Consider the following 13,589-nt stretch of genomic DNA (forward strand, 5'->3'; position numbering starts at 1 on the left):
ATTAAAACGATATACATATGTAAAATCTGTTTGTATTTTGGTCCTGGAACAACCTGGCCACCAAATTCTGCACCAATTGAAGTTTCCAAACCTTCTTCAGAGGCAGCTTCACCTCTAACACATTGCAGTAATCTAACCAAGAGGTTACCAGAGCATAGACAACAATCGTTAGGCCATCCTTGTCCAGACAGGGGCGTTGCTGGGCCACCAGCCAAAGATGATGGAAGGCGCTCTGGGCCACTGAGGCCACAAGTGCCTTGAGTGACAGCAAAGGATCCAGGAGTGCCCCCAAGCTGTGAACCTGCTCCTTCAGGGGAAGTGTAACCCCATCATGAGCAGGCGATCTCCCAGCCATCTGGTCTAGGGAACCACCCACTAACAGTGCTTCAGTCTAATCTGGATTGAGTTTCAGTTTGTTGGCTCTCATCCAGTCCATTACTGAGGCAAAACCCTGGTCCAGCACTTCCACTGTCTCACCTGCAGATGTAAAGGAGAAATAGAGCTGAGTGACATCAGCATACTGCTGACAATGTGCTCCAAACCTCCAGATAACCCCACCAAGTGGTTTCATGTAGAGGTTAAGCAACATGGGGGACAGGACTGAGCCCTGCAGAACCCTACATTGAAGGTTCCACAGGGCTGAAAAGCATTCCCCAAGTACAGTGGTACCTCTGGTTACAGACACTTCAGGTTACATACTCTGCTAACCCAGAAACAGTACCTCGGGTTAAGAACTTTGCTTCAAGATGAGAACAGAAATCGTGTGCAGCGGCGGTGCAGCAGCAGCAGCAGCGGGAGGCCCCATTAGCTAAAGTGGTACCTCAGGTTAAGAACAGTCTCGGATTAAGAACGGACCTCCATAACAAATTAAATTCTTAACCCGAGGTACCACTGTAATTACCTGTAATTCTTCCGTGGTGAACATTTGTGCAAACCCTCCTCCTTAAGGTAAAAAATGGAACTAGGATTACAACAATAATTTTAAGACTCAACAATTTTTAAGCACATCAAAATACAGTGGTACCTCGGATTACAGATGCTTAAGGTTACAGTCACTTCTGATTACAGACTCCGCTAACCCAGAAATAGTACCTCGGGTTAAAAACTTTGCTTCAGAATGAGAACAGAAATCGCGTTCCGGAGCCCCTTTTGCGACCGGAGCAGAAGGCAACCCGCATCTGTGCGTCTCTGGGTCGCGATTCACTGCTTCTGTGCCTGTGTGTGATGTCATTCTGAGCATCTACGCATGCGCAAATGGCAAAACCAGGAAGTATTTCCGTGTCAGCGCAGGATGCAACCTGAAAAGATTTAACTGAAGTGCATTTAACCCGAGGTATGACTGTAATTAATTCTTCCATGGTGAACATTTGTGCAAGGCCTCCCCCTTATGGTAAAAAAATGGAACTAGAATTGCAACAATAATTTTAAGACTCAACTATTTTTAAGCGCATCAAAATACTAGTAGATAAATAAGTATATGTGAACTGTCCCTGGATCAACTGACTTTTCTTCCTTGAATTATCAAAGCTCTTAACTTGGCTTAAGAGTGTCCTATTATCTAGCCAGATGTTTAACTGAGAATCAGTCACAGTCATTCCATTGAATATGAGAGGCACCTGTGTTTAGGCTCATTATTCCAGGACTTCTAACAAGTTCCCACGCAACCCACAAGCCAATCCTAAAGAGACTATATCACACCACCACTGGAAAAAACCAACTTCAAATCAGGAACCAGCATAGTAACCAGACAAGAAAGGAGCTGCCAATTATGGTTCTCGCAGTTTCTCATTTTCCCAATCTTAAATGCAGTTCTCCACATTTTGCAGGAATTTGAATTAAAACAAAACTCATGAAAATGCATCAGTACTTTAGTGTGAAGTTTCCCTTATAAACACATTTTTACATGCAGTGTTGACTTATGTACACATGTTTGCAAGCAACTTCCCCAAATGTAATGCAGTTTTGTATGTTATTTTTACCAATATATCCATTTTGATGCACGCTTCTTCAATTGAAATAACTGCAACTCACTATTTTAATTACAAAGCAGATTTCATTTCATTTCATTTCATTTATTTATTGAATGAATTTATATACTGCCCTATACTTGGGGGTCTCAGGGCAGTTCAAGGAATAAAATCAAGATATAAAACCACAAAATATATAATAAAAAGAAAAACAACAACTCAATAGCGCCCCCCCACAAAAAACCCATTTTAAAAGGGCACAGTATGTAAATCAGATCAACCAAAGGACTAGTTTAAAAGGAACTTTGTTGCCTGGCACCTAAAGGTGTATAATGAAGGCGCCAGGCAAATTTCCCTGGGGAGAGCATTCCATGGACAGGGAGCCACTGCAGAGAAGGCCCTGTTCTCATGTTGCCACCCTCCGGACCTCTCAAGGAGGCGGCACACAAAGGAGGACCTCAGAAGATGATCTCAGGGTCTGGGTAGGTTCAGATGGAAAGAGGCGGTCCTGAGCCATTTAAGGCTTTATAGGTCAAAACCAGCACTTTGAATTGGGCCCGGAAACTAAATGGTAGCCAGTGTAGTTGGACCAGGATCGGTATAATATGCTCAAACTGTCTTGCTCTGATGAGCAACCTGTCGGCTGAATTCTGTACCAGCTGAAATTTCCAAGCTGTCCTCAGAGGCAGTCCCACGTACTACACTTGATCTTAGCCAAAAGGCTGAGAAGTGTCACTGGCTTTTGCCGCAATAAAACTTGGTCTGGTTCACAGGAAGAGAGCCCAGAAGTCACATATTCAGTCACCAGATATTGCGCTGCCATGATAGATATTTGACGAAGAATGATCTATGCTACAATTCAATCCTAAACTGAAGGCCCATATTATTAGATCCGCACTTCTGAAGCCCACCCCATATAGCTGTGTTAACTGATCTTTTAATTTTTCTTATAAATTTTTATTCACCCATTATATATCCTTAATTAAGTATTCTATGTATATGTTTAGGGACGCAGGTGGCGCTGTGGGTTAAAGCCTCAGCGCCTAGGACTTGCCGATCGAAAGGTCGGCAGTTCGAATCCCTGAGGCGGGGTGCGCTCCCGCTGCTCGGTCCCAGCGCCTGCCAACCTAGCAGTTCGAAAGCACCTCCGGGTGCAAGTAGATAAATAGGGACCGCTTACCAGCGGGAAGGTAAACGGCGTTTCCGTGTGCAGCTCTGGCTCGCCAGAGCAGCGATGTCACACTGGCCATGTGACCCGGAAGTGTCTCCGGACAGCGCTGGCCCCTGGCCTCTTAAGTGAGATGGGCGCACAACCCCAGAGTCTGTCAAGACTGGCCCGTACGGGCAGGGGTACCTTTACCTTTTTACCTTTATGTATATGTTTAAATCTACGCTTGGTTCTAGCTCCTATTTATTTAATAATTATTCGCCTGGATTCATACTGTTATGCTATTTATGTATATGTTTTGCTTATGCTGGTCTATGACCGTAATAAAGTACTTGACTTGGCAGCAGGTATGCCAAGGTTTGCAACCCCACGTATAATGCATTGCAGTAATCTAACCTTGAGGTTATCAGAGCATAGAGAACAGTAGTTTGGCCATCCCTGTCCAGACAGGGGCATAGCTGGGCCACCAGCCCAAGCTGATGGAAGGCGCTCTGGGCCACTGAGGCCACCTGAGCCTCGAGTGACAGCAAAGGATCCAGGAGTGCCCCCAAGCTGTGAACCTGCTCCTTCAGGGGAAGTGTAACCCCATCATGAGCAGGCAATCTCCCACCCATCAGGTCTAGGGAACCCCACATTGAAAGTTTCACAGGGCTGAAAAGCATTCCTCAGGTAATTAATTTTTCCATGGTAAACATTTGTGCAAGCACTCCCCCTTATGGTACAAAATGGAACTAGAATTGCAACAATAATTTTAAGACTCAACTACAGTGGTACCTCAGGTTACATACGATTCAGGTTAAAGACTCCTCTAACCCAGAAATAGTGCTTCAGGTTAAGAACTTTGCTTCAGGATGAGAACAGAAATCGGACTCCGGCGGCCTGGCAGCAGCAGGAGGCCCCATTAGCTAAAGTGGTGCTTCAGGTTAAGAACAGTTTCAGGTTAAGTATGGACCTCCGGAACGAATTAAGTACTTAACCTGAGGTACCACTGTATTTTTAAGCACATCAAAGTACAGTGGTACCTCGGATTACAGATGCTTCAGGTTACAGACACTTCAGGTTACAGACTCCGCTAACCCAGAAATAGTGCCTCGGTTTAAGAACTTTGCTACAGGATGAGAACAGAAATCGCGGAATGGCGGCGCAGCGGCAGCGGGAGGCCCCATTAGCTAAAGTGGTACCTCAGGTTAAGAACAGTTACAGGTTAAGAATAAACCTCCAAAACGAATTTCGTTCTTAACCTCAGGTACCAATATACTAGCAGATAAATAAGTACCGCTCCAGTGGGAAGGTAAACGGTGTTCCCATGTGCTGCTCTGGTTTCGTCAGAAGCGGCTTAGTCATGCTGGCCACATGACACGGAAAAATGTCTGGACATAGAGCGAGATGAGCGCCGCAACCCCAGAGTCGTTCGCGATTGGACTCAACTGTCAGAGGTCCTCTACCTTTTTTATTTTTCACACTATTTCATGGCATTTACAGAGGCCGAGTAAAGGGACTGTCCGAATACGGATTTTAGAATTCTTCTAAAGTGTTAACCTTTTATCTTGGTGTGACAAAATAAACGTGTACCTATAGCTCTGTCTTTCACTTTACTGGGTATAGCCAGGATTTTTGTGGGTTGGTGGGAGCCAAAGTTGCTGAATTTTTTTTAGGATATCAAAGTTGTTGAGCCTGGAGATCACAGGGAAAAATACCTGTGAAGAGGACATTACAGAGGGCATTATTATAGTTTCATAATCTTTTACATTTATTTATTAAACCGCACCTTTTCCCCTGATGGAACTCAAGCACAGAAAAAGCTATAATTAAAAAGCAATTAAATATTAATAGAATTAAAACTATATACATATGTAAAATCTGTTTTTTATTTTGCTCCTGGGACAACATGGCCACCAAATTCTGCACCAGTTGGAGTTACCAAAGCGTCCTCAGAGGCAACTTCACCTCTAAACATTGCAGTAATCTAACCGAGAGGTTACCAGAGCACGGACAACAGTAGTTAGGCCATCCCTGTCTAGACAGGGGCATAGCTGAGCCACCAGCCCAAGCTGATGGAAGGCGCTCTGGGCCACTGAGGCCACCTGAGCCTCAAGTGACAGCAAATGATCCAGGAGTGCCCCCAAGCTGTGAACCTGCTCCTTCAGAGGAAGTGTAACCACATCAAGAGCAGGGGACCTTCCAGCCATCAGGTCTAGGGAACCACCCACTAACAGTGCCCCAGTCTTATCAGGATTGAGCTTCAGTTTGTTGGCTCTCATCTAGTGCATTTCTGAGGCATGACCCTGGTCCAGCACTTCCACTGTCTCACCTGCAGATGTAAAGGAGAAATAGAGCTGAGTGTCATCAGCATACTGCTGACAACATACTCCAAACCTCTGGAGCCCCATTCGCAACCTGAGCAGAATGCAACCTGCATCTGTGCATCGCAGTTCACTGCTTCTGTGCCTGTGTGTGATGTAATTTTGAGCATCTGCGCATGCGCGAACGGCGAAACCCAGAAGTAACCCGTTCCGGTACTTCAGGGTCACCGCGGGACGCAACCTGAAAAGATTTAACCCCAAGTGTCTTTAATCTGACTGTAATTAATTTGTCCATTGTGAACATTTGTGCAAGCACTCCCCCTTATGGAAAAAATGGAACTAGAATTGCAACAATAATTTTAAGACTCAACTATTTTTAAGCACATCAGAGTACTAACAGATAAATAGGTATTGGTCCGGAAGGAAGGTAAATGGCATTTCCGTGCACTGCTTTGGTTTCGCCAGAAGTGGCTTAGTCATGCTGGCCACATAACCTGGAAAAACTGCCTGCGTACAAACACCAGCTCCCTCGACCAGTAAAGAGAGATAAGCACCGCAACCCCAGAGTCGTTCACGACTGGACTTAACTGTCAGGGGTCCTTTACATTTTTTATTTTTCACACTATTTCATGGCATTTACACAGGCCTAGTAAAGGGACTGTCCGAATACGGATTTTAGAATTCTTCTAAAGTGTTAACCTTTATTCTTGGTGTGAATAAACGTGTGGCTATAGCTCTGTCTTTCACTTTCCTGGGTATAGCCAGGATTTTTTTGGGGGGGGGGCAACCAAAGTTGCTGAATTTATTTTAGGCTATCAAAGTTGTTGAGCTTGGAGATCACAGGGAAAAATATCTGTGAAGAGGCCATTACAGGGGGCATTATTTTATAGTTTAATTATCTTTTATATTTATATATTTAATTGCACCTTTTCCCCTAATGGAACTCAAGCACAGAAAAAGCTATCATTTAACAGCAATGAAATATTTATAGAATTAAAACTATATACATATGTAAAATCTGTCTTGTATTTTGGTCCTGGGACAACCTGGCCACCAAATTCTGCACCAGTTGAAGTTTCCAAACCTTCTTCAGAGGCAGCTTCATCTCTAACACATTGCAGTAATCTAACTTTGAGGTTACCAGAGCATAGACAACAGTGGTTAGGCTATCCCTGTCCAGATAGGGGCAGAGCTGGGCCACCAGCCCAAGCTGATGGAAGGTGCACTGGGTCACTGAGGCCACCTGAGCCTCACAAAGGATCCAGGAGTGCCCCCAAGCTGTGAACCTGCTCCTTCAGGGGAAGTGTAACCCCATCAAGAACAGGAGATCTCCCAGCCATCAGGTCTAGGGAACCACCCACTAACAGTGTCCCAGTCTAATCTGGATTGAGCTTCAGTTTGTTGGCTCTCATCCAGTCCATTACTGAGGCAAGACCCTGGTCCAGCACTTCCACTGTCTCACCTGCAGATGTAAAGGAGAAATAGCATACTGCTGACAATGTACTCCAATCCTCTGGATAACCCCACCCAGTGGTTTCATGTAGAGGTTAAACAACATAGGGGATAGGATTGAGCCCTGCAGAACCCCACATTGAATTTCCACACGGTTGAAAAGCATTCCCCAAGTAACACCCCCTGGGAACAACCATCCAAGTAGGACTGGAACCACCGCAAAGCGGTGCCACCCACCCCCAGTTCAGAGTCACTCAAGAAGGATACCATGGTTGGTGGTATTGAAAGCTGCTGAGAGGTCAAGAGCAATTAACAGGGACATGTTTCCCTTGTCTCTCGACACACGTAATCATACAGGGTAACCAAAGCAGTTTCTGTGGCAAAACCCCTGTTCCAGGAAATCAGTTTCTTCCAAAAGTGCCTGGATCTGGTGTGTGACCACCTGCCCCAGATCCTTGCCCAGGAAAAGGGGCTAAGCAACTGGCCAACACATTGCAACAAACGGAAGCATGCAAGTAAAATTATACCACCCAGTTTATAATAACGCAATACTGTAAACTGTTTTAATGGCAAAACTGATTGACAATATTTCCTGTGGCCATCACATTAACTAGTCAGTTTCACATCGCAGCGCTGGAAGCAATCCGCAAGAAACTTAAGCAGTTAAGATAGAAGCACAAAAGCAGTAACAGCAAGATGTGCTGCTGTCAAGAGCAACTGATGGGAGCGTGAGTAAAGGGCCAGGCAGAGCCTACGACCAAGCTCACTTCAGGATCGCTGGAAGGAGGTTAAGCTAACCAGCGCCTAAGCAGGATAAGCTCTCAAAGGCAAGAACTCGTTCCCTGCGGGCACTGATTCCCACCCCTCTACCAGTCCTGCCGGTAAAGCGTTTGTTTACCTTTGAGGAGTTTGCGAAAGGTTTCCTTGTCCAGCTCCCGAACGCTCCTGGCCATCGCTTCCACCTCTGCGGGTATCCGAGCCCCCAGAAAGCTGACCCTGCTGAGGTTAGTCTCGAGTCCCGAGTGCTGGTAATGGGGTAACAGGGCCTTCGCAATCGCAGCCATGGCAGCAGGAGCCCCCTCTGCAAGGCTTTGCAAAAATGAAAGAGAAAAAAAAATGCAGGCCCGGCTGTCAAGTCACGTGACTCTTCTCTTCCCGGGGAACGTTCTATTTCATTCGAGCGCCCCCTAATGGCCCAAAGTCCTAAATGAAGGATGGGAGAAAGCTTGTTCTGGAGCACAGAATTCGAACCAATGGCAAGACAGGAGATTCCGAGGAAACATCAGGAATAACTTTCTGTCAGTGAGAGCGGTTTGACGGTGCAACAGACTCCCACGAGAGGAGGTGGCCTCTGCTTCCTTGTAGGTTGGATGCCATCTGTCCTGGATGCTTTAGTTGAGATCCCTGCATTGCGCGGGGTTAGACTACAGGACCTTTGGTGTCCCTTCCGACTTTATGATTCTGTGATTCTATGAATTTGACTGTCTTCGGGAAGTAAAGGGTAAAAGCTCGCGCCCCGACAAAGAGCGTCCGTCTGCATACTTGTAAATCCATCGTTTGATGACTGCAACGGGAATAGCGTCCTGTGAGGCAGGAATAGGACACTCCGCAAATAATGCGCAGATATAACAGGCTTACCCAACCTGGCGCCCTCCAGATATTTTAAATTTGTTTGCATCAGTTTGTTTAAAATGCTGCAGATTAATCACAGCCAGTTTTTGTCATTTTCTTTTTTTAAAAAAAACCCTAAGCATTGCTAAAAATAAAGTACCAATTATTACATTATGGTGTGAGATAACGGTTACGTAATATTCAGGTGGAAAGGGTGCTTCTAGTGTGCTCCATTCAGCTAGCTGCTTGTTAGAGGAATCAAGAAATGTGTGAACCCGGACCCGTCTATGTATGTAAACAGTTATCAACATTAGCTCAAATTGAACAGTCACCGTTCTAGGCACACGTAACAGTACTTTGCATCTGCACCTATGAATTGAATAAACAAGTTAGGGCGACAAATAAGAATAGTAATCATCATTCATAATTATATGATTTGGCTATAATGGCTAGGTTTGCAAATTATGTCCAGTCACAGCAACATACTTTTATATTAAATTGCTCTGCGCCATTAACTTTTATAGACAAGAAGTCAGGGAGGAAGAGGTAAAATCAGTTATGGTCCATTGGGCCCGGGACATTGGACATATATATATATGTGTGTGTGTGTGTGAGTGTGTGTGTGTGTGAGAGAGAGAGAGAAAGGCTTTGGAGAGAAAACATAATGAAAATGCTGTACCGATGGTATCTGCCCCCGGCCAAACTGGCCAAGATGTAGAAGAAAAGCTCTGACGTTTGCTGGAGATGCAAAAAAAGCGGTTGCAAATGTGATGGGACTGTGTGAAGATAAGATCATTTTGGGACATAATATCCAATGAACTCAAAAAGATCTTTAAATTTTCGTTAAAAAAAACCACCCTGAAGCCTTTTTGTTAGGCATTATGTCCATTGATATACAACCCTCCGCCCCAGAACCCTCATGTACGCAACCACAGCGGCGAGGATTTTAATAGCAAAAAATTGGAAATGTGATGTAATCCCCGCAATAGCTGATTGGCAAACAAAGAAGATAGAATATTCAGAACTTGCAAGATGACTGGGAGAATAAGGGGAATCTCTAACCAGAAATTTAGTAAAGATTGGATAATGTTCAAAGAATATATTTAAAAGTACTGCAATAACACAAATCTCCTGACAGATTCGGATTGAATCTTGAAGTTCAATGAAATTATAGAGTAAAATCCCCCCATAATTAACTGAGAAGAATAAAAAATATGAAGTGCGTATACACTAGTAAGGTATAAAAAGCACAATGAGGTGAATCGGAAGTTAAAGGGTATGTAATGTCGGATGAGGGGTTTTATGTAAATTGTTTTGTAATAAAGAATCTTCTTAAAACGAAAAAAAAAGAAAGCTTTTATAGATACAAACCACACTCATCTAATAATGCTATATGCCTGTACTTATTTATTTTTAACTTGCTGATAAAGCCTGCAGTCCAGATCCACTTAACTGCAAACAAGTTCACTTGAAAGATAGAGGTCTTACTTCTGAGCAGGCATATATAGGATCGCAGTGAAAGATAAATGCATATTTGTATGCCCAGGTGAGCCGTAGCGGGAATTTACGCCAGCAACACAGGCTGTGTACACGTTACTGCTTACTGTGGCTCCAGTGCGCTCCCGCTGCTGTTGTTTAAAGTCTAATGCACACGGCATTAGCCACAATCCATAAGTATACTGTAGTTTATTTCAAAATACTCCTCTTTGATACGCTTTCCCTCTAACTATTTTCCATCAGATCCCATCAGTTTTTAAGCTGCGATGTGTACCTTCGAGACCGGCTTTGCCACGTGCGAGGGAGAAAGTTTCGTTGAGTGGGAGTTTGAAGCAGGAAAACAAATCCAGTAATGTACACTGGGTGAAGTGTACCTCTTTGGTGTGCCCACTGGGGTTGCCGCCGGATGCAGGGTTGCCCTGTATTTAAATGTGAAATGCTACGTCCCTTATTGATACAGTTTTGTCCTGCATTTCTGGTCTCCTCTATGTTTCTTTTTCTCTCTCTGCCAAGTTAGGGACGTGTGTTTGAAAGGGTGTGGGAAAGGAGATGTCTTTAAGCTCTGGGTACCCAGGGACAGGCAGATGTACAAATTCAGGTGTAAGTGTGCGCCCAGATGTGCAGCGAGTTCCAGAAGGGCTGTCCTGCTGGGCTGCAAATAGGTCGTAACGGATTTCTTCAGCACCAGAAGAAAATGAAAACGAAAAGCGCCCCCGCTTCGCCCTGTATCATGCCAGAACAAAGATTGCACCCCTAGTACAGCTTTGTTTAAAAACAAAACAAAAACCCCATTTGAAACGCAGTGTGTGGAGGGGAGGGAATCACTTTGTTTGCAGCATTTTAAGTCGCTAATGAGCGTGTAGCTGTATTTATTCATTTATTTGTATATAGAATTATGTTCCTCTTTGTACTAGCCTGGGCAATGGCGGAAATGTAAATCCTCCTCGGTTTATTAATTTATTATTCTCAACCTGTTTGCTCACAATTTAACTGCTCTAGACCAGCGGTTCTCAACCTGTGGGTCCCCAGATGTTGTTGGACTACAACTCCCATCATCCCTGAGCTCTGGCCTTGCTAGCTAGGGGTGATGGGTGTTGTAGTTCAACAACATCTGGGGACCCACACGTTGAGGAAGGCTGCTCTAGACGACCCCAGATCCAGTTCCTGGGAATCTGCGGGTAGAATTGGGCGAGGCACTGCCATTCCCCTCCCCATCCCACCCCACCCGCCCTTCAAAAATGGCGCCGAACGCCAAGGAAAGTGGTGAGGCGGGAGGCGCGCAAAGCAGGGAGGGCTACTCTCGAGTAGACTCTGAGAAAGGTCTTCTTTCTCCCTCTTCACGCCGCGCCTCTTGCAAAGTTTCTTGTTGTGTCTGGAGGCCGGTTAAATCAGGCACGACCCCTTCCTATTAGTAACCAATTTACCCGGGACTAGTCTGGTTCCCCCCCGCACCCCAGTCCACTGTATACTGATGCTAAGCCGCCTGGACACCCGCTCCCTCAAGGCTTGCAATTTGCCCTTAACCTGTAATCGGGATGTACTGTATGGCATTTCTACACAGCCAAGAAAATGCTTAACTTAAGAGTTTACAAAGCGACAAGTGGGGAAGGAAACTTAATTGCAATTTGTGCTCGGTAGTGGAATTGTCCTCTGCTTGCAACTAGCTATCGGAAATGGACAGTAAAGGAATGCAAAATCTAGCACGCATTGTTTCTTCCACTTAAATGATATTTACAAGGACCTGCATCTGCTTAAAGTACGTTGGAATTCCCGGGAACCTTCTATTACAAAAACTATTACAAAAACAGGTCGCCCAATTTGGGTCCAGAAGACCCAAATGGGCAACCTATTGTCTCATTAGTTTTTTTAAATTAAAATACGTAGTTAATTAAAATACATAACATTCTAGTTTACTAAGCAGATAATGGTAAAGAAGTGAATTACTCATAGTTAGGTGAACCAATTTTTTTTTAATTTTTTCTCCATCAATGCAGTTGCACCCAGTGCAAAATAGTAATAGATATGCAAGATATGCAACAACCCCAAACTCCAAAGTCAAACCCCAAAGTCATTACTGTAACTCTGCAGATAATAAACTCTCCCTTTCTTCTCCTGTAGGTGAGCTCTAATTGTGCTAACAATGCAGTAAGCCAAACATTCAAAGCTCATAGAATTTGTCAGCAGGAATTATAGTAATGTCACTGCATATGTCCTCTTGCTTCATGTCAATAGCTCGCATATTTGCAAGCTCCAACAAACAGTAGAATGTTGCTCCTACTTCCTTGCAGACCATATTATGTGTTAGTTCAAAAAAGCTGATGGCTTTATTTCCAGTTGTGGCAACTTTCTGCTGAAGAACACGGAGCAATTGCTGAGGGGTCCTGTTCCATTCGCGTTCCTCTTCTTCTTCATCCTCGGTTGATTGAATTTCCCCCATTTCACCTAAGAGCTGCGGCTCTGGAGTTGTCTGCAATGGCACCAAAGTCTTAATCCTGGCTTCTGTAGCAGCAACCGCTTGCTCCACATTGTACGGAGGTGAGGCTTTGGAAGCGGCTTCCTGGTAGCTGCAGGAGGGCTGCTCCTCATCTGGCACTTCTCGATTTGTCTTTCTCACTTTCTTTTTCGGTTCGGAGGATGGAAGCATTTCGGTACTCTTGAAACCCTTTGCCACACTCGGCGCCCCTCCTACCCTCTTTTTGGTAGCTGCTGCTGCTGCCGCCGCCGCTGCCTCCTCTGGAGCCACAGTTGGTTTATCCGCAGGTGACGGAGGGAGGTCCACCATGGCCACTTCACCTTCCAAAGGAGCAGCTCTTTCGGCATCCAACATGCTTCCTTCGTCGTCGTCAAAAAGCCCTGCGAACGGGATCAAGCCATGGTCGCCCTCTCCGAAAATGTCACTCAAGTCGTCCTCACAGTCCATGAGGGAACTTTCATCTCTCGGGTTGACGATGAAGCAGTCTATGATGCTGTCGTCTCTCATCAACTCGTTGATAGTTCCCATATCAACACCAAATATATTTCCCTCATACACAGGGATGTTCTCTGTGTTGTCTTCCATCGTAACGCTGCTTTGGTGCCAGCAACAGCGCCTCGAATTTGGAGATTTCGGATAAGGTGGTAGCGTTGTGTCTTTGTCCCAAGGCTACTCAGCGCGTTATGAGCCTCTTCAACAAAGCACGTAGCCTTTTTATTGCAAACCTGAGTAGCACCGAGCAACAGCTGTGCTGAAGCCTCCAAACCAGGAGAGATAATTTGTTTCCCACGCCTCTCTTGTTTGCAACAGCCTGCAGCTAGCCAGACCGAGGCTAGTGCCCTCTTATTTTTTTACAATAAATTGAGCATCCGTGGCTCTAAATTTGCAGCCATCTAGTCCTTCAAATACTCTCGCGGAAACCATGCTCCCCCGAATTTCGCTCTATTTTTTTAAAACTCTAGTTTCAACGCCCACTTGAGCTCGCTGCACCCCTTGCCATTGCCCTCCTCCACGGCAGGGGGCGCTGCAGGGAGAGAGATGGGGGGGGGTTAGAGACGGGCTTTCTTCTTTCTCCCCCCTCCCCCCTCCTAGGCAGTCGCCGCGGCTCAGCAAGGAAG

The 13,589-nt window shown here is 45.2% G+C and overlaps 1 protein-coding gene across 1 annotated transcript in view; it reads right to left on the reverse strand.

Annotated features, from left to right (window-relative positions):
• COMMD5 (COMM domain containing 5) overlaps positions 1 to 8,031 on the reverse strand; it is a 35,077-nt gene extending 27,046 nt beyond the window's left edge. The window contains exon 1 of the mRNA XM_081897683.1: positions 7,789 to 8,031. Coding sequence (XP_081753809.1) covers positions 7,789 to 7,954 — 166 coding nt within the window. The 5' untranslated portion in view covers positions 7,955 to 8,031. The remainder of the gene's footprint in view (positions 1 to 7,788) is intronic.
• Between the last annotated feature and the right edge of the window lie 5,558 nt (positions 8,032 to 13,589).

Source organism: Podarcis melisellensis (genome assembly GCF_964234715.1).
Source record: "Podarcis melisellensis genome assembly, chromosome: Z".
In the NCBI taxonomy this organism is placed as follows: domain Eukaryota; kingdom Metazoa; phylum Chordata; class Lepidosauria; order Squamata; family Lacertidae; genus Podarcis; species Podarcis melisellensis.